The sequence below is a fragment of the Castor canadensis genome, chromosome 4 (genome assembly GCF_047511655.1).
Source record: "Castor canadensis chromosome 4, mCasCan1.hap1v2, whole genome shotgun sequence".
NCBI lineage: Eukaryota > Metazoa > Chordata > Mammalia > Rodentia > Castoridae > Castor > Castor canadensis.
In genome coordinates, this window is record NC_133389.1 from 52,650,060 (window position 1) to 52,670,758 (window position 20,699).

At 43.3% G+C, this 20,699-nt stretch overlaps 1 protein-coding gene and 1 long non-coding RNA gene across 7 annotated transcripts in view; one reads left to right on the plus strand and one right to left on the minus strand.

Annotated features, from left to right (window-relative positions):
* Positions 1 to 20,699, minus strand: part of Ankrd29 (ankyrin repeat domain 29) — a 76,884-nt gene that overhangs the window by 44,250 nt on the left and 11,935 nt on the right. For 4 of the 6 annotated variants that reach the window (XM_074070175.1, XM_074070173.1, XM_074070172.1 and 1 more), the window contains exons 2-3: positions 19,325 to 19,443; positions 1,795 to 1,893 (exon numbers count right to left, since the gene is read on the minus strand). In XM_074070175.1, coding sequence (XP_073926276.1) covers positions 1,795 to 1,893; positions 19,325 to 19,443 — 218 coding nt within the window. Of the gene's footprint in view, positions 1 to 1,794; positions 1,894 to 6,814; positions 6,926 to 19,324; positions 19,444 to 20,699 lie in introns of all 6 variants that reach the window. The other 2 variants (XM_074070174.1, XM_074070171.1) reach the window with 1 other exon arrangement.
* On the plus strand, positions 1,310 to 19,915 carry LOC141422500 (uncharacterized). Its single transcript, XR_012447102.1, has 4 exons — positions 1,310 to 1,535; positions 14,459 to 14,636; positions 19,614 to 19,706; positions 19,860 to 19,915. It is a non-coding gene; the product is annotated as an uncharacterized lncRNA (long non-coding RNA).

The following is a 20,699-nucleotide window of genomic DNA, read 5'->3' on the forward strand; positions in this document are numbered from 1 at the left end:
GAGGGTGACAGGAGGCACTACTGACTTGGAACTCCTTGCCCAGCCCTAGACCTGATGTTTCTTAACTTGCTCCCCTAGGGGTAGTGGTCCAGGCTAGAAGGATGGGATATATTGGATTTTTAAAAGTGTGGTTGATGAATGTCTTTCTGAAACAACAGTAGGACAGATTTTGGGATCAGGTTGAATCAAGGAAAATCAAGTGCCCATCTGGTTTGGAGCTGGCCTGGTGAGAGGTCCAACTTGCTCTCAGGATGACCAGAGCATGTGTCTCCATAAAGGCTGGCTTACCAGGTCCTAGGTCAGCTTGGAAATATATGGCACATCCTCAGACTTGAACCCCGAAGTATGTTAAAATGCCTCAGCTGCCCGACTGCTTCTCTAGATTAGACAAAGAATGGATTTCTGGTGAGACCAAGCACCCAAGATTGCCCTTGAATGAAGTGTGGGCTCAGGCTTACATTTTAAGCCCAACGTTTGCCCACATAGCTTTCTTGGGAGAGCTTAATACATAGCCAGACAGAAAACTCCTTTGAAAACATGGTTTGGGTTGAGTGTGGTGATGCATGCCTGTAATCCCAGCTACATAAGAGGCAGAGATGGGAGGACTGCAGTTCTAGGCCAGCCCTAGCAAACAAGTTAGCAAGGTCCTATCTCAAGAAACAAGCTGGTAATGAAACCTACCAAACACTGAAAAGAATGGAGTTAAGGGAATATAGTAGACTGGATGAACTTACTACAGTATGCTGTATGCATGCATGGAATTGTCACAGTGAAAATCCCTTGTACTATTAATATATGCTAATTTTAAAAAAGAGGCTGGTGGTGGTACATGCTAAGTGGGAGGCAGAGGCAGGAGGATCGTGGACTGAGGCTGCTCTTGGGCAAAAAATCTTGATGTTATCTGAAAATTAAATTAAAGCAAAAAAGGGCTGAAGGCATGGATTGAGTGGTACAGCACTTGCCTAGTAAGAGAAAGGACCTTGGTTCAAACCCCAGTAGCCATTAAAAAAAAAAAAAAAAAAGCCAGTGGTTTGGTAAGGATGGTGGAGATGGCCTAGCAACTGAGCTTTATTATGGACAGGTTGGTGACTAAGAATACAATGGTGACTAAGAGTATAACTTATAGGAAGATCCTATAAATGTTATGCTTGACAGCAAATGTGTGAGTGTTTAAGGAATGTGGTCGGGGTTTGGTTACTGCTGTGGATTGGATATGGCTCAAGTGTGTTCTCCAGACTCATGTGCTGGAAGCTTGGTCTCAAATGTGGCAAAATTGAGGTGGTGGACCCTTTAAGAGGTGGGGCTTAGTGGAAGGTAATTAGGTCATTGGTGGGTACTATCTTGGAAATGACTGAGCTGGTTCTCACAAGAGTGAGTTTTTATAAAGCAGGGCCACTGCTTGTGCTTAGTCTCTTCTGTATGCATTTGTGTTTCCCTTTCTTCTTCTCTCCCTTGTTGTGATGCAGTCAAGGGGACCTTCACCAGAGCCTAAACAGAAGGAGCCTTCCGAACATGGACTTTCAGCTTCCAAAACTGTGAGTTTGATAAGCCTCTTATCAAAAATACCAGAGATCAGGTTTTCTGTTATAGCAGCACAAAAACAGTCTCATACAGTTACCTCAGATATGTTTGATGATGGTCCATTCCTGGACCTTATTTTAGGCACAATAAACTCTACAAAGGGTTGTAGTGTAGGAGAAAAGCAATGATGACTCTTGTCCTCTTTACCAATTCATTAATATAAAGACATCAGATCTCTTAGTATGGTCATTTTTACTCAAATGTATGACCTACCTCTCTCTGAAGGTTGATGTCTGCTCCTTGCAGAACCAGTTCCCTCACACAGTCTATGTGGCCAGCATAGGAGGCGACCATGAGGAGCGTGGTACCATGCTGGGTAAAGGAGAGACAGATCAACAGTTAGGCCCTTGTTCTGTCGGAGAGGGGTCCTCATGGATGTTAGCTCCACCTAGAACACATCTAAGTGCAAAATTACCCGCCTGCCATGATAAAAGTGCCTCATGAAGAATCCCATAATGCAGACTAGATGGGAAAAAACAAAGCAACAAATTGCTGAGCTAGAGTTTTCAGTTTATAAATTCACTTACTTCTATTACCTTCAGAAACACTGTCCAACTGGACCATAAATTATTGCATTAAAATACAATGATATAATGGTTTCATTTTATGATTCTCCTTTAATGATTCCTAACCCAAAATCCTGCTATTAATGCAAAAAAAAAAATTGGTTAAATGGTACCAGTTGGTTTTCTGGTTTTGGAGGTCTTTTTAAATTTCTTTCAAATTTTTATTTTAATTAATTTTTTAAAACTTGTATTTAGAAGTTTTTAATTTCAAAATGATTCAGGTAGAGACAAAAGGCACTCAGAGTACAGAACTAAGAGTCAGGGGTTGTAGGGAATAGAAACTACCTCTCTCATTAAACAATGGTATAACCTGGGCAAGTTGCTTATAATTACTGAGACCCATTTATTTCATCATTAAAATGAGGGTTGAAAGAGCTCTTTCAGATGTAAGATTCAAGCACTTGGAGCCTAGGAGTGTCTCTCAGAGCCACTATCTGAAAGGTAAATTAAAGCAAAAAGGGCTGGAGGCATGGATCAAGTGGTATAGCACCTGCCTAGTAAGAGAAAGGCCCTAGGTTCAAAACCCCCCCAAAAAAGCCAGTGGTTTGGTAAGGATGGTGGAGATGGCCTAGCAACTGAGCTAGAAAGAAAGAAAGAAAAGACTCAAGAACTTGAAGAGTAACATGATATGGACCCTTCTAATTAAAGTGGATTAACCACCATCTTTGCCTGTTTAGTAACTTGCCTCTCAGAAGCGAATGACAAGAGGGATAGTCTGTATACCAGGAAGGCTCACTGGGTGCAGAGATTTGTGCTATTTCTTCTGTGGGGTTTGTAGGAAGGCAATGCAGTTGAGCGGTCACTGGCAGAATAGTCTTGGGTGTGCTATGAAACCTTTCCAAGTCTTGTTCTCTTTGGCTGTAAAAAGGAGGTATGATAAAGCATCCGCCTAACTAAATTAAATTAATAAACAAGATATTCTAGACAATGGGGTCAGCATGGTAACATCAGATATGAATTCAGTAAGTGCTACATCTTAAAATCATGTTATGATAGCTCTGTAAACGTCAGGGCCTCTGGCTTTCATTAACTTCTGGGAATGGCCATGCTAGTTTTAGCAAAGTCTCATTTGCTGCATATGCAAAGCAGAGTAGAGTCAAGGAAACCCTAATGGCATCATAGTGGTATTACATACTTCTGCCTCTTGTGGCCATAGTTGGCTTGTAGACATGAGACTTTTATGTACACGGTACCATCCATTACTCAGCTGAATTCCTTCCTCTGTACTCTCCAGACTGGAGTACAAGTTTGGTATCACTAACTTCCTCTTGAATGAGAGGGAGCTTTACTTAGAGAGCAGATAGGAGAATCCTTACTGCTATGGTCAGAAGTTTCCGCTGAAATCTAATCCCCACAGCAGTGGTGTTGGGAGGTTGGGTCTTTTGGGAAATGATTAAGTCATTTCTCAAGTAGGATTAGTGCCTTTCTAAAAGAAGTTGAAGGGATCTTCTCCCCCTTCACAGAGTGAGATTTCGCCAGACACCAAAATCTGCTGGTACCTTGATCTTGGCTTTTCCAGCTTCAAGAACTGTGAGCAATAAATTTCTGTCACTTATAAACTACCCAGTTTAAAGTATTTTATTATAGCACTCTGAATGGATTAAGACACTTGGTTTAAACCCAATCTGACTAGACAACCTATGAATATTTCCTTTTACATGAGGGGAGAGAAAATTACTTTATTATGGATCACACTGGTCTCAAAATAAAAATCAGTCATGAGTTGGAGGAAGTATGAAGAAGTTAATTTGGACATTTGAAAAAGAAAGAAAAAAGATTCATCTGTTTTAAATAAAAGATGAATCAGACAAAAACACTTTTTCACAGATTGTATTTCAAATCTATACTATGATTAATTGAGAAGTCAGGTTGGAACAACAAAGAAAGGATGAAGAAGAATCACATTAAGCTACACAGAAATATTTTCTTTATATTTAAGTTGTACTAAAATGACCTTTAATTCTCTAAAGATTAAGATTATTTCATTTCATTGACTGATGTCAAAATGTATCTTTTTAAAACTGGTTTTGAGCAGAGCAAATGCAAATGTATGTAAATGTGGTGAAGTCCAGAACAAAGAAACACAGTGAAATACACATATTAGTATGTCTAAAAAAGACTGAAAGAATCCTGCCATTGCACAACTTTGTGTTAAATGTGTTGCAAAGCAAAAAATGTAAACACCGTGTAACAATAGCATAAATCTATGAATCAAAGTTGACTGGGTATTAGCAAATCAGCTGTTTGGGTGAACAGTGGGTGGCCCAGAGGTAAAGCATTTGCTCTCTTTTTCTTTTTGTTCCTTCCTTCCTCCCTCCCTCCCTTCCTTTTCCTCTTTCCTGTCTCTCCCTCCTTCTTTCCTTCCTCTCCTCCATCTCTGTCTCCCTCCCTCTCCTTTCTCCTTCCTTCCTTCCTTCCGTCCCTCTACTTCTTTCCTTCCTCCCCTCCTTCATCTGTCTCCCTCTCCCCTCCCTCCCTCCCTTCCTTCCTTCCTCTGTATCCCTCCCTCTTTCCCTTCCTTCCTTCCTTCCTAGGACTGAATCTAGGGTCTTGTGTATGCTAGGCAAGTGCTCTACCACTGAGTTACATCCTCCACCCACAAATATTTATCCTTTACAATGCTGTTTGTGGGAAATGTTTCAACATGGTCACAGTTTAGGGTAAGAACAATTCCCAGAAAAGCTCAGTGGGCCTCTGGTTACATTCTAGCAGCTCTCACAGACTTCCTAGGTGATCCTTGGGCTTAGCTCCATAACCCTGTGCAGTACTAGCCTGGAGATCAGTCACCACCATAAGAAACCATCCTAGAACTTGGAATGTATGTCCAGGTGGCACTTGGAGGAGGCAGAAGCCCAGTCAGTGACATTCTAAGAGGAACAAAAGCCTGAACTGTTTTCCCAATCTCTCTGCCCCTCAGTTACCACCAGCCTGAGAGGCCCATTCAAAGTAACAAGAGACATCATTTAGACCGTGGGTTAAAGAATCAATCACCTCTCCAGAAATCTGATGAAATGGCTTTTTAAAAATACTAAATCAGGAGGGATAATATAAATATATGAGTGTCTATTCCCAGAACTAAGTTTTTGGCCACAATAAATTTTGGGGTGATCTGCAGACAGAAACAGAAGGACAGTGGTTGGATAGATGACTTGGTGCACTAAAAAGAGTATGCCAGTAAGGTGGCCTTGAGAAGCCAGAAGTCAGCAGGAAGTCACAGGGGTATCTGAACAGGAGTAACTTAAAGAAAAAGAGGAAAAGTGATCATGAAAGTAGTCAGTGGCTGAGGCCACAGTTATAACTGGTCCCTGCACCACAGTGTTTGCCAGTGTGGGGTAGGAATTGACCCAGTGAGACCTGAGTAAGACCGGGATGGTCAGTTCACAGATGCCCAGAACCTCTTTTCAGTCTGGGTTCTGGCACATTCAAATTGGGAAATCTGGAAGGAAGTTTAATAAAGAGACTATTTATAAGCTGTGACCTGGATGTTGAAAACTAAAAACAGTGTAGGGCTGAGGATGAAGCTCAGTGGTAGAGTACCTGTCTAGCATGTTTGAGACTGTGGGTTCCAGGCCTCGAACCACAAAAACAAAACAAAACAAAAAGAAGTCCAAACAACAGTATCATTCTGGGAACTAGTAACAGTGGGGCTCTATGACTGGCCAGCTCTGAAAGCGTGTGAGGAAGCTAGTGGCTCCCAGGACGAACAGTCAGAGTACCACTGCCAGACAGAACAAGGTGAGCCCTGGGCTTCCCTGCAAGCTCTCCTCCTACCCTCTGACTTTTGCTGATGTTCCTATTAGCCAAACCCAACTGGAGGCCAGAGACATGGGGGGGCCACTGGACGGTTTAAGTGGGTCTGGTGGGTCGCAGAGCCAGCTGGAGAAGGGTGCAGAGTAGATCTAGAAGTACAGATCAAAGCTCTGGTGTCCCAGTAGGCAAAGTGGAGCAACTGCTATTTTCCTTTTCAGCTGCTGGTGGATTTCACTTACAAATTTGTGCAATAAAAGTTGGAAATGGCACACCCTGTTTTCAGGAAAACAATTAAGTCTCCTCTGAAAACATTTTGATTCAAATCCTAAAACTATCTCTTCAGCTGAGGTCTTCCTTGTTCTGATGGATGTGGAAAAGTCCTGCTGAGAACTGAGAAATGACAGCCACTAGCCCAGGAAGGAAAGAGCTCAGTAGGTGGTCCATGCCAGGGGGCAGCAGTATTTATTTCTACTTCACCTTCTTACTGGACATTTAGTGTTTTTGTTTGTAAAAAGGAATGAAAGGACAGGAGGCTGCTGGAGACTTCAATTTCTCAGTTTTTGCATCCTGGTAGAAAAAGCCTAACTCCCGCTCCATGGCAGCCCACACATGCTCTAAATTGTCTCCATCTTTTGTTTTTTTCCTTTTCTTTTTCTTAATGAAGTGTTTACTGAACAGTCTTTCTCTTTTTTGCAACTTGCTTCCTCTTTCCCTAAAGTGGCTATCTTTGGTTTTATGCATGTACTATTTCCTTTCTGAGGTCTCCCTGTATGTTTTTAAGTTTGCATTTTGAAAAGGAGGCAAACACATGATCAAGTACATAAACACTGTAAAGGGAAGTGTATTCATGAGGTGCTGTCATGCCTGCGGGGTGCAAAGGGGTGCTCTGGGCATGCAGATACCGTGGCCCTCCGTACACTGTCTCTGCAGTCCACGTCCACCCGACCACTGTTCAACAGCAGCTTCAGCAGGGCCAGATTTCCCTTCCTGGCTGCCCAGAACGCAGCGTTGGCAAGTGGGGTTTCCTTCTGTAAGAGCAAAATCAGACAGGATCCTAAAATCAAAATTAATTAACATGGCTGCTTCTATGCATGTAGGTAATACCATCCAAAAGAGAGAATGTGCAGAAAAGTTGTATCTATCACTTGAAAGCTTGTAACCCTGGCAATAGATGATTGCGATAGATGATTGCAAAATACGTGGTGGTGGGATGTGCTTTAACGAGTACCAGTCACTGGAGCCCCAAGGTTGTCTGCAGAGCAATGTTGTTGACAACAGCACTATTAATGCCCCATTTCCCAGCAGTGGCCTTACCCTCCTGCCTTGGTCTGTCTTTGTTCACACAGTTTCCTTTTTGCTTGAAGTGAACTTTTCCTTATCTTTCAAGAACAAGACTGCTCAAATGCCATTTCCTCCTTGAAACATTCCAAATCTCTCTTCTGCTCTAAACAGAGCAGAATCTCTCCCCATTCTGACTTCTCAAAGAGTTCCCTGGCACTTCTGCATCCACAATACTTTCCATCTGAGTCTTGCTACCTGGGTAAATGCCTCACTTTGCTTCCACCTAATTTTATTTGCTGCAGCTGGAACCTGCAAAAGAAACTCTGGGCAGAAAATGTCAACTCTATGTCCTCATATGGGTCTTTTGGTCCTCTGCTGGGGCTTTTATAAAGTGGCTAAGTAGTTAGTTGGGCCATATCTATGGAAAGCACAGAACTGGAAACCAGGTCTTCAAAAGGAGTGACAGAGCTGTAAGTACAGTTTCCTGCTCTAAAACAAATTCATTTGGATTTGTGGAGAATGGCCTTGAGACAGGGGGGACTGGCTGGTGAACAGACAGCTCCGGATTTCAGCGTGCCTCACAAGTGCCTTGCCCTTGGGAGTTTCAGTTTCCTCTTATTTAGATGGAAATCATAGTAACTGCCTTGAAGGTTACTAAAAGAATGAAATGATGTAGATTAACTGCCTAATAAGGTTCCCAACACACCAAAAATTGCTGACATGTGCTAGTTTCCATCACTCTAACTACTTTTCTTTACAAAGTGAGAATCAATAGGCAAAATTAAATTCAGAGCACTAGAAGCAATAGACAACTTTGCAGGTCTTGGAAGTTTTATGGCATTTACAATATTTAACACACACATTTTGTTAGAGTTTAAAAAAGACCTATCTGACCCCAAAGGCTTATTATACAATGTCTTTTAAATACAGCATGTGCCATGTATGATGTTTTGATTAATGATAGACCACATACATCATGGTAGTCCCTTAAATTATATTGCTTAGTGACATTGTAGCTATCTTAATTTGTGTAAGTCCACTCTATGATGTTCACAACACATCCTGATTCATCAAAGCACGGTGTACGTTGATACAGTGGTTCCCTCGTATCTGTGGTTTCGCTTTCCATAATCTGAAAATATTAAATGGAAAATGCCACAAATAAACAATTCATAAGTCTTAAATCGCATGCTGTTCTCAGCAACATGGTGCACTGCTGTCACTCTTTCCTGCCTGGGATATAAATAAACCCTTTGTCTAGTGTATTCAGGCTGTATATGCTACTCACCTGTTAGTCACTGAGTAGCCACCTCAGTTATCAAACCAACAATGCTTATGTTCAAGTAGTCCTGATTTTACTTAATAATGGCCCCAGGGAGCAAGAGAAGTGATGTGGGCAATTTTATTACTAAATGTTGTTATAAATGTTCTATTTTATTATTAGGTTTTTGTTTTATTTTTGGTGAGCCTGGGGTTTGAACTCAGGGCTTTATTCTTGCAAAGCAGGTACTCTACCACTTGAACCTCCAGTTAATTTTGCTCTGGTAATTTTGGAGATGAGGGCCTTTGAACTATTTACCTGGGCTGACCTCAAACCATGATCCTCCCAATCTCAGCCTCCTAAGTAGCTAGGATTACAGACATGAGCCACTGGAGCCTGGCTTACAAGTTTTTACTGTGCCTAATTCATCAATTAAACTATCATAAGTATATATGTATACCAAAAAAATAGAATAGGGCTTGGAAATGTCCATGGTTTCAGGCCTTGGAATGTATCCCCTGTGGATAAAGAAGGTCTGCTGTATTGTACTAAATTCAATGCTTCACTCATTAAAAAGAAAATGTCAAGAATTTCAGCTACTCAACAAAGCCATCTAAAATGAAACTACAGTGACAGGCAGAATGATGACAACATTTGTTGATGCAAGGATTTTATTTCAGAAGTCTTCAGCACATACACAAGCTAGTTCGCTTGTGTATACCTGGATGAGACCCTGGCAAGGTGAGGAATGATAAGGAGATCACAAACATACTTTGAATAGTTTCCTGGCTCATTGAGGAAGAGGGAAAAAAAAAAAAACACCTTAAATTCCAGGTAAACAATTTGCTTTCTCTGAAGGTATAAATTTCACTGTCCCCAGAGTTTTTAGGCCAAATTGCATTTGCACCAGGCTGGGTCTCACTTGTTAAAGCTGTTAGCAACCAAGTGAAGCAATGGCAAGGCAGGTTTGACCTGTACAATCAATCATGAAATAATACCCTCAACAGAGATTGCACAAGGCCAGGGAGGGGAATTAGAAAGAGAATATGCACCACGGAACAGCTTGGCTGGCTTTTCCTGAAATGTGAACACAGGAGAGAGAAAAACTGCAATCCATTTTCAGTGTCTTTGTTGTTTCACTTTAACCTCAAATACCTCTGAAAAGCCATCTGCAAATAGCAAATGTCTATTGTCCTAACAAGCTCTCCAGCCAGGGCCTCTCCTCCATTAACTGTGGTCTTGGGGATTCCTCTCCTGCTAGACTGGACATCCCAGTGTAAGACTCTGAAGACTGAGCTTTGTTAACAGCTGTAACTACATCATTCTCTTTCAAGGGCTTGAGAGGGGGGAGGTATGATGGCACAGTGGGTTTGGGATAAGAAAGAGCAAGGTCCAAATCTTGACTACTTCCCAGCTCTGTATCCTTGGCAGTTACTTAACTTCCATTGGCCCCAGCTAGATGAGGACAGTAATGATATATAGCACCCGTGTCATGTGCTGGGGAGGATTAAATGAGACAGGATGCACAAATGCACTTTAGTACACACTCAAGAAACGGCAGCTGTAAATGCACAGGGCTCACTCACAGCTCTTCACAGTATTTGTCCAGATGGTACATTTACTTGTTCACAAGCATGTGCTACCTAATAGGAAAACAAGTCACAACAGGCATCATAAATTATTGTAGGCACTGAAGAAGGAATGTGGCCACTTGGGGTGAGAGTACAAACTAGAGAATGGTCACTTCTACCTGATGTTTGGACAGGAACGGTTTCAAAAAGAAGGAATTCTTTTTTTTTTAATTTTTATTTTTTTATTATTCATATGTGCATACAATGCTTGGGTCATTTCTAAACAGAAGGAATTCTTGTGATGAATTTTGGAAAGACTGTGAGGGGGCTGGTTGGACATGGAGTGTTGAGCATTCCAGGCACACAGGATGGAGAAGCACAGCCATGGAGATTTTCCCCAGCATCCTGGGGGTCACCACAGTCTCAGCAGGGCTGGAGTGGAGGGTATGAGCTGGTGGCCCTGCTATTAGGGTAGATTCTGGAGGTTCTGCTGTGCCATGCCTCTGAATTTGGACTTTATCCTAGGGGGCCCTGGGAAGTCCAGGAAGCAGTCCTAGGTGAGAGATACTACCAATTTTTGAGGCTCAGAAAGATCCCTGCGACAGTTTCAGGGAGAGAGGACTGTGGTTTGGAGAAAAACTGGCATTGGTGTCTATAATGTTAGTCCATAGATGGACTAAGAGGTCTAAGGGCATGAGCAGGGCAACCACAGTGGGAATGGGAGGGTGAAACAGACAAAAGACGTTTTTTATCTGGAGTTTGAACTCAGGGCCTTATGCTTGCTAGGCAGGCACTCCACCACTGGAGCCATGTCCCCAACTTTTTTGTTTGTTTGTTTTTTTGCTCTAGTTATTTTTCAGATAGGGTCTTATATGTTTTTGTCTGAATCAATCTCATACCTTGATCCTCCTACCTACCACCTCCCAAGTAGCTGGGATCACAGGCACATGCCACCAATCCCAGCTTATTTGTTGAGATGGAGTGTCACTGATTTTTCCCAGGCTGTCCTTAAATCATGATTCTCCCAACCTCTGCCTCCCAAGTAGCTGGGATTACAGCAATGAGCCACCCTGCTCAGCCTGGAGACCTTTTTTTTTTTTTTTTGGTTTTGGGAATCAAAAAAGTACATGCTAAGCAAGTACTTTACCACTGAGTCACATCCTTGGCCCAGATTGGAGACATCTTCAGGAACCCAATGGAACAGTCTTGCTCAGGGATGGTATATGTACAGGAGAGGAGGATACAGAGAGAGTGGAGTAACTCCCAGGTTTCTGGTCCCAGTGCCTGGTAGACTGTGGTGCCATTTATGAAAGTCAGAAATCCAAGACAAGAGACAAACTTTAGGAACAGGTGCAGAGTACAGCTTTGACCATGCTGAGTTGCAAGTGCTTATGGGGTTGGGGGAGTATCCTGGTGGTAACATCTAGCAAAGAAACAGGTATGTGCCCCTGCAGCACTGTGGTCACACATTTACTGTGGCCAGCAATCTTGAGCTAATGCTTACGAAGTGCTTACTCTTTACCACTGTCATATCCTCTGCAGAGGCTACCTTGTTTAATCCTGACCATAGCCCAGGAGATGGGTACCATTAATATACCATTTCACAGGTGACGAAAGTGAGAACTGGTAAGTCAGACTCCAGAGCTGGCAGTCTGATGCCTGAGGCTTAACCATCACACTTTTCAGTACCAGTTCATTCTTCTTCTGTAGACAGTAAGGGATAAGTGACCTCCAATGACCTCCAATGATCCTCCCTTTCAAGTTTCTCTCCTGCCAAGATGGAAAGTCCCCCTGCTTTCCTTCTATTGGAGGTCTGCAGATCACACTTCCTGGATAACTACCAGATCTCCCCTGGGTGTAATAGTCACACAATCATAAATGCTGTGGAGAGGGACAGGGGCAAGTCTTTCAGACTTCCAAGGAGACAATGCTTTCTCTCTCTCTCTCTCTCTCTCCCTCTCTCTCATATGCTTTCCAGCCTCCACCAATAAATTTCTGTAAAATAAAAGAGCTGGAAATGTAGCTCAGTGGTCAAGTGCATGCCTAACATGCCTAAGGCCCTGGGTTTGAATCCCAGCACCCCAAGGAAAAAAGAAAACTTAAAGCAGGGCGTGGTGACTCATGCCTATAATCCAATCCCAGCAGTTGGAAGACTGAAGCAGGAGGATCACAAGTTCTAGGCCAACCTGGGTTCAATATCGAGCTCTGAGTTCTAGGCTAGCCTGTCTCAAAATCCCCTCCCCCCCAAAATTAAATTAAAAAATAAAGGCGATGACACAGGTGAAAACACTTAACTGAAAAGCATCTTTCAAGTTTGGTATTATATTAGCCTCTTTCTGATGCTTCTGCTCTTTACAATTAGGCTAGTGATCCATTCTCAGGCTTGCTGCTGGCACCATTAGGAGTAACGGCAATCACAGCTGGGGGTGACAGCTTGCCCTGTATCAGACAGTGTGCTGAGTATTTTAAATGCTTTGACTCACTGAACTCCCCAAACAGCCCCAGGAGGCTGGTAGTAACAATTATTCCATTTTGAAGATGAGGAAACTGAGGCCCAAAAAAATTATTCCAAGTTACAGTTTGGAAGAAACAGAGCCAGGATTCAAACCCAAGTCTATTTGGGCCCTGAATCTAAAAGCTTATCCCTTATACTCTGTAGGAAAAGCTGAGTGTAAATTTCCACATCTGTCTAATTTTCTACTCTTGATGTGTCCCTCACCCCCAGCCTGGCCTTTATCGCCAGAATTTTGGCTAATACACTGTTCATTATACTACCAGGAATTAAGTACAGGAAGCAAGGGGAGCAGAAACTGTTACTTGTACAGAAGTAGAATTCTGATGAAAAGCTAAATGGGGGTAGATTTTTTTAAATTTTTTTAGCGACACTGGGGTTTGAACTCAGGGCTTCATGCTTGCTGCTTACTAGGCAGGCACTCTCATACTTGAGCCACTCCGCCAGTCCCTTTTTGTGATGGGTTTTTTCGAGATAGGGTCTCACAAATATTTGCCAGGGGTGACTCTGAACTATGATCCTCCTGATCTCTGCTTCCTTAGTACCTAGGATTATAGGCGTGAACTACAGATGCTAGATAGACTTTTAAACTCTTGGCTTAAAGGGGTAAAATGGGCTTCAACTGTACAGGTGTTAATTTAACCAAGACTATATTAGCCTTATTGAATTCCTGTGACATTAGAAGCAATATAAACCAGGATGTAACAATGGGCTGAGAAGTCACATGCAGATTTTTTTTTGTCATTGTCCCACTCGATGCTAAGTATGTGAAAATTTCAGAATGCATGATCAACTTTAAGCCTAAACCCAGTGCTTGTCAGTATCATTACACTTTCATGATAGGAAACTGAAGAGAAAAAGTAAGTGATTTGCCCCAGGCATTCTGCCTTAGAGGTAGGCCCAGATAACACCAGCACTGACAAACTCAGAATTCGAGATCCTGTGTGAAGTCTGTTTAAACACATACTCATCAAGCCAGGTGCCTCTGGCTCACATCTCTAATCCTAGCTACTTGGGAGACTGAGATCAGGAGGATCAAAGTTCAAGGCCAGCCTGGGCAAATAAGTCTGCAAGATCCCAACTCCAGAATAACCAGAGCAAAATCGATTTGGAGGTGTGGCTAAAGAAGTAGAGCACCTGCTTGGCAAGTGTGAAGCCCTGAGTTCAAGCCCCAGTCCCACCAAAAGAAACCCCAGAAAAACAAAATGAAATTTAAAAAACAATACACATCCAGAATAGGTAAATTTATAGACAAAGGAAGTAGATTAGCAATTATCTAAAGCTAGAGAGTTTGGGGTAAAAGTGGTGATTAATGGGTCGGAGGTTTCCTTTGAGAGGAGATTAAAATATTCCAAAATTGATTATGTTAATGGTTACATAACTTTGAATTTATACAAATCACTAAAATTAATACTTTAAATGGTGAATTTATTGACATGTGATTTATCAATGCTGTTAAAAAACATATCTGGTTTTGTTAATTTATTTTCTTATGGCTTATCCAAATAATTTAAGCTGATTGGTGAACTGGAATTGATTGTGAAATAACTTACAACCTCTCAGACAGGAATGAAGCATACAGGTTCCTGTATTTCTGGCCCAGGCATGACTGACTTCTGTCACTAAGATGATACATAGCAGTGAGAAATTTTACCTTCCTGGCTAAAACACACTCAAGAACGACCCAGATAGACAGCTGTTTAGCTGGCAGTGACATTCCCTCTGATGGTAACCTCCCCCACCCCAACTGGAAAGGGTTTTGGCAACTTCAGCCCAAAAGAGCAAGGCCTAAGGAGTTGAAACAGCTGTTATACAATCAAAAGTCAAGGTACTGAAACCCATCAACTTTATTACACAAAAAGCCTCAGACCTACACTCTGAGTTTATTGTACTTAAAACAATGATTCTAACAGATGTGTCTATTTCCTCAAATTAGGACTTGCCAATTGTGAAAGAAGATTCCTGGAGGAAAACTGATATCAATGAGATGTCACTGCTAACAGGGAGCGGCACGGAGCTCAGTGGTGGTGTTGCAGGCTGGTGGCGAGGGTCCTTGCCTTCACTAGCCAAAGAATTGGCCAGTGAGGCAGCAAACTGACTCATGAGACGACAAGGTCAGCACACGAGTAGGATTTATTAGAGAGAAAGGAAAAGGCTATAGCTAGAGCAGTACAGCGGAACCCGGAAACCAGTGACTCACTGTTGTTACATAGAGGGGTTTTTATTTGGTCCTTTTTCGTTGGGGAGGGGAGTTAGGAATCAGGGGTGGAGTGGCCTTTTGACATATCTTTGTAGGAACACACTCTGTTGGAGAGAGGAGGTACAGGAGTCAGGAGTGGACTGGTCTCTTAACATATCTCTGCAGGAATGTATACACAGTTCTGTGAAAGCCTGTGCTTATCAGCCTTGTGGCATTTTGAGGCATCCCCAGGGGGCCATAACTTGTGAAACAACATGCCCTTTTACAGGATGTAGGGCTCACAGTGCTCTCATGGGGGATGGGGGCACTGGCCATTTTTGTCTTCTGATTCTCTGTGGGGAGCAGAGTAGGAGAAGGCTATGAAGACATAAGCACAGTTGTAGTCAATATTCTGCAGGCTGAGTTCAGCACAGCTCCAGCCACAGAAGAAGGTGAGAGTTTAAGATGCTGAGCAGCTGCTTTTCCTAAGATGTTTATGTCAAATAATCTGTAGGCTGAGATTTGGCATAGCCCCAGCACCAGAAGAGAGCAAGAAAGCAAGATGTAGCTCAGCTGCTTTTCCTCAGTGTTATGCCCTTCTCCAAGAACTGTTGCTCCATCTCCTTGTTTACTGCTGGATATAAAAGACTTGCTGAAGGAGGACGTGAAGTTTTTTATGGGGGGGTTGGCTGAAGGGAAATTGCTGGAGGGAAAAGAATTGCTAAAGAGGGGTTGATAGAATTGGTTGGCAGTTTGTAAGGGGACTGCTGCTGAATGATGGGGCTGCTGTTGCTTGTTTGCAAGTCTGAGGGCCGAGACTTTAAGAAAGCTAAAGAGAGAACATGGGACAGTGCAAGTCTATGGAAACAGATTTTAAAGAATAGAAAAGAAGCAATGTTTTAAAGAATTGTAAAGGAATAAGGCCTTAAAGAATAAAAATAGAGAAAAGAAGCTAAACAGAAGAAGAGTTATTAGAGAAGAGAAGCAATGAGGCTATTGTGCCGACACACCTGGCCCAAACTTTCTGTCTGTCTTTCTATCATTTGTCCTTTCTGCATCTTCCATCACCCTTAGTTAGCCCCAGTTAGGTTCAGTAGTAACAGGAACGAGAGAAAGTTCGCGCCAATCACCCAGACCCAACAAGTCTCCCCTCTGAGACTGCTCTCTGGGAAAGGGTGATGACTCATCTAGCTGATTCTTGCTGACAGTGGGGTGGAAGAGGGAGGGAGATGCAGGGGCACTTGTCTCAGAGGTTGACCTGTGGAGTCTCCAGTGGACTCCAGTGGAACTGAAAGGAGGGTTTATGCATAGACAGAGGTGAGTATTCCTTGCTAAGAGTTGAAATTTTATCTTTTGCACCTGCTGAGATATAAACTTGGAGAGAGCATTTATTATAAAAGGCCCAAATAGGAATATTAGAAGGAGCATAAAAAGGAGGCCAGCCAGTAGGTAGTGCCCAAGGAGCCCAGCTCTATATGTTGTTTTAGAAGGACCATGAATTGGCTAGCTAGCTGTTGTGAGGGGTTAGTGGGGTTTTTAAAGGCAAACAGAAGCTGACTGTCAGGATGTAGAGGAATGTAGAAGAAGGCATCCTTGAGATCTAGCACAGAGTAGTACTGGACTTTTGGGGAGCAGAATTTGGACTTTGAGTTGGGACAATAAGTCTTGCCCCAGCAGGGGTATTGGAGTTTCAGGGACCATAAGAGTGACAGAAGTGTAGGTTCCCCCAGGAGCAGGCTAGTGGCTGGGTGAAGCAACTCTAAAGAGACTGGCCAGATATGCCCCTAATGACTATTTTATTTTTGGAGAGAAAGGGAGGACAAAGAAGCAGGCTCCATTGTCCAGGAGGAAAATGACCTTTTGCTTTTTATCATGATGGCAACCTGAGGCTCCTCAGTTTTTAAGGAGTGGAGCCCGGACAGGAGGCCCCGGGACCCATCAATCCAAGGTAGGTGGCACCCTGTCTTCCATCTGGAGACAGGAGCACTTAGACCTCCAATGGTTGCCCTTATATATGGTGCATGGTCCCAGAGAGGGCTGGGGCTATCTCCCAGGCTGCTCCCCCCTTGACACTCCTACAGAAGTGTCCTTCCTGTCTGCATTGGTAGTGTGTCCCGAGAGTGGGGTCCTGTCGGGTGGGGAGCTCCCTGAGCACAGCGATAAAGTCCTGGTGTTTTGTTTTTTTTTTTATCCTTATCTCTCTTTTTAGTTAGGTCCTGGTTGTAATACACCAAGGTGGCATGCTGCACTAGTTAGTCCAAAGATTTTTCTTCTTAAGCCACAGACTTTTGGAGTTTTTTTATGGATATCTGGAGCTGACTGAGTTAAAAATTTATCTTTGAGGAGAACCTCTCCCATCTGTGACTCTGGGTCCACTGTGGTATGCTTTTGGATAGTATCCTTAAGGCACTATGAAAAGGTATAGGGAGAATTATCAGGGCCCTGTTGTCACAGAAATAAAGAACTGGATATACTGGTCTGGGGCATCAAAGTATAGCTACCCAGATCCTTTTTAATCTCTCTTAGATCTGGTAACTGGAAGGGGACATAGACTTGCCTTCCTTTTAGCACTGCCTGTTGAGGGGGAAACATGGCTCAGAAGGCTGGGCAGAGGGTGGAGCAGTAGAGGGAGCAGTAGGGATGGGGGCCTTGTAAGGGGTTTTTTTTTGGTCCTCCTTCCCCATGTTTATTCTGTGGCTTACAAAGAACAGCTAGCGTTTGAGTATCTAGATAGCAATAATGGAGCCATTTTGGGTGGTCCTGGAGATAAAAGTAAAGCTGTATATAGGGGACCTCAGTCCACTTTTCTTCCCTTTTACAGAAAAGGTCTAATGGAATATGGTAGTATAATTTAGGGAGCCTTCTCTTGGTCACCCAAGGGATACCGGGGCCAGGCCTCAGTACAAAGACAGATGAGGGTTTTTTCTTAGGCCACCTGAGACCGCTTTGGGTACTGAGGCCAGAAGACTGGAGGAGGCAGGTCCTATCTAGAAAAGCTTGACAGACTCCCTTTTTGTCAGTGTCCTGACTGGGGATCAGACCTAATTAATGAGAGCAGGTGTCCCTGTCTCATGACTTCCTTCCACCATCTATGAGCAGGATCAAAGTAAATGTAGTGACTGGTTGGAGTAGGCCACCCTTACCAATGTAGTGAGAGAAAAACTCTAGGATCCTGCCCTTTAGCCAAAAGCAGGCAGCCTCTTTAACAAAGGCTACCTTTTTAACAAAGGGCTGCATCACTTGGAGAGGTGCCTGTACAGTTAGAGAAGTGTACTCAGAGGGAGTCTCAGGGCAATCACAGTGCTACAAAGGGATGACTAGTGTGGAGGAAACTTTTGTTTTTATGCTGAGGCCAAAAGTGTAGGAAGTTTTAAATGAGAAGTCCAGAGACCATTGCAATGTCCATGTTTTTGGCTGTTTTTTGGGAGGATCATAACTGTAAGATAAGAATTGGCTTCAAGGACACTTTAAGGCCTTGGGTTTGAAAAAAAAGAAGTAGCTACTAGCAGCAGGATGAAGACTTAATAAGTAGATGCAGAGGGGACTGTGTGGCTCAGATGCAAACAGCCCCACATGCAGTGATTCTGAGTCATGAAGCAGAGCCTAAGCATTCTGTTTCCTCCCCCACAGACCCATGCAACAATGCCCACCTTTTTATAAGTAGCCTTTGGCGACCCAGAGTCTGGGGCTTAGAAACCTTTTGTAGGAGGAGGGATATGAAAATAAAAAGTTAATCCATGGTTCCCAAATCAAAGTTAGTAAATATTAATTAAATAGCTACAAAACATTACACTTGGTCAACTTTGTTAACTGCTAAATTTGGTATTGATAAAATGTTGATGACACATGACAATAATTTGTATGTCAGATTTTTCTCATGACATGAAGAACTACTGAGTATACATGAAAATTGCAGAAAATCATGTCTAAAAGTAAGTTAGTTATTCATAGCTAAATAGTTTAAAAAGTAATATTATAAAAAAACCTCTTCAAAAATTTACAACAAAAGTCTCAATTAGTATTGTGGACCTGTGGATGCATTTTAATATGATGCCTGACAGCTCCCCTCAGGCCTTCCCTTCCATGCCTTCTTCCTTAACCCAACACAGAGTACTCCCCCACCCCGCTGCCATGTCCACAGAGCCCCTCCAAGGTAGAGGCAGGGGCCTCTTCCACCCTAGCATTGGAGTAGGAGATGTGCCTACCTGGCTTCTAGACCACTGCCTCTCCATTCAGGTGTACACATTTCTCTTACTTTAAGGCTCTGACCATCCTCCCTTTCAGCCTCTACTTCACTTCATTTAGTAGGTGTCACCTAATCACTCTTCCTTGTTCACCAAAAATGTTCCCCTACCCTTCCCAAATCCAGACCTCATTCTGGCTTTATCTTTATAAAACAACAGTGTTCACCTTCCCCTCCTTCTCCTTTTTTTCCCAGTGGGAGGCCTCCCCCACCTTTCTAGCTAATTCCTCCAGCTAATGGATCTTTGCTGGAATCGCTGCCCCTCCTATCCCATGAGGAATGCAGTCACATGGCACAATGGTCCCCTCTATTCCTGAGCTCTCTAGACACTCCCTATCATCAGTTTAAAGCACTTTCTTACTGAGATAAAATTCACATACCATATAATTCCATCCTTTTGAAGGTCAGACTACAGGAGGTCCCAAAAGGTGATAATTGGCCAAGGAGACACTTCTCCTTCCCAGGAAACATCTGTCTGCACCGGAGAGACATCTCCACCCTTGGGAAATACACAAAAGGGCCATAAAAACCCAATTTCCAACCTGATCCATGGGACTACTGGTTTCCAGGTCCTGCTGCATGCCCCCATGTAGCCCTTCTCTTCTCTTTTCTACAAATAAAATCTTTCTGACCTCTGCTGCTGGAGTCTGCCTGTGTTTTCATTTTCAGAGTGGACCCAAGAACCCTGAACACTTGAAAATTCCCACATGTCTTCTGTGCATCATATTTGGAGACCTACAAAAGGACACTTCTTCAACTGAGGTCAGTACAGGTTGCACCAAACTGGAAGGGACTGCCTAGCAAGTGGCTGTGATCTTCTGGCACTCCAGTGGAGTCTGTCCTCCAGGAGAGCCCCTCCACCATGGCTTAGCTACAGTGGACCTCTTGGGCTGACTTTCTCTCTCTCTTGTTTAGGAGGGTTTCTCCCTCGGGAATCTGAGGAAAAGCTCCAAGCCCAGTACAGCTGTAAGGTAAGCAACCCAAGAAATTGGGGGCTGGCTGGGGGCTTATACCAGACTGCCAATGCTACATGGGTAGAGCTAAATTTCAGTGTACGGAGGCTTTTTTCCTCTCAACTCTTGTCTCCCTCCCTCCTTAAACAGCCAATGGAAAGGAAAGTTTCTTGTCAAGCTATAAGGGTTCTCTGGCCAGGGCAACTCCCCAGTGACACCTGAAGGCTGAAGATGCAACTTCCTGACCTTCCCTGAGGCTTCAAAGGTGGCTAAGTCTCACACCCCTCCAGTCATGTCCACAGCAAACAGACAATCAGATCTCTACACGTTCTTCATGGTTCCTATGGCCCAAGAGTGGAGGTCACCCCTCGCTTCCAGTGCTCCAGTACCACCTCTGGCAAGATCGACCTGGACAGCAGTGATGACCAATAATCCCTCATGCATTGAGCCTGGAAACTCTCTTTCCCCCAATCCTCTGCTTCTCCTTCCTCTTTCCTTTTAGATCATATGAGTGGCTTCCCTGCTTTGTTCTAAGCAGCAGTGGGTTTCCTTCTTCAGCTGAGTCTGGGAGAGATACCTATATTCCCCATGACAGATACCAGAAAGTGCTACTCTCTAACTTGGGCTTATCTGGTTAAGTAGTCTGTCCTTAGGGAAAAAAACAGTTAAAGGGATAGAGACCTCAATGGTCTTCTCTGTTTTTTGTCCCTTACCACAGCAAAAACAAAACAAAAAACAATGCCTTCAGATGTTCCCTCTCTTTTCATAGTAAATATATATGTCTCATAGGATATATAGGGGG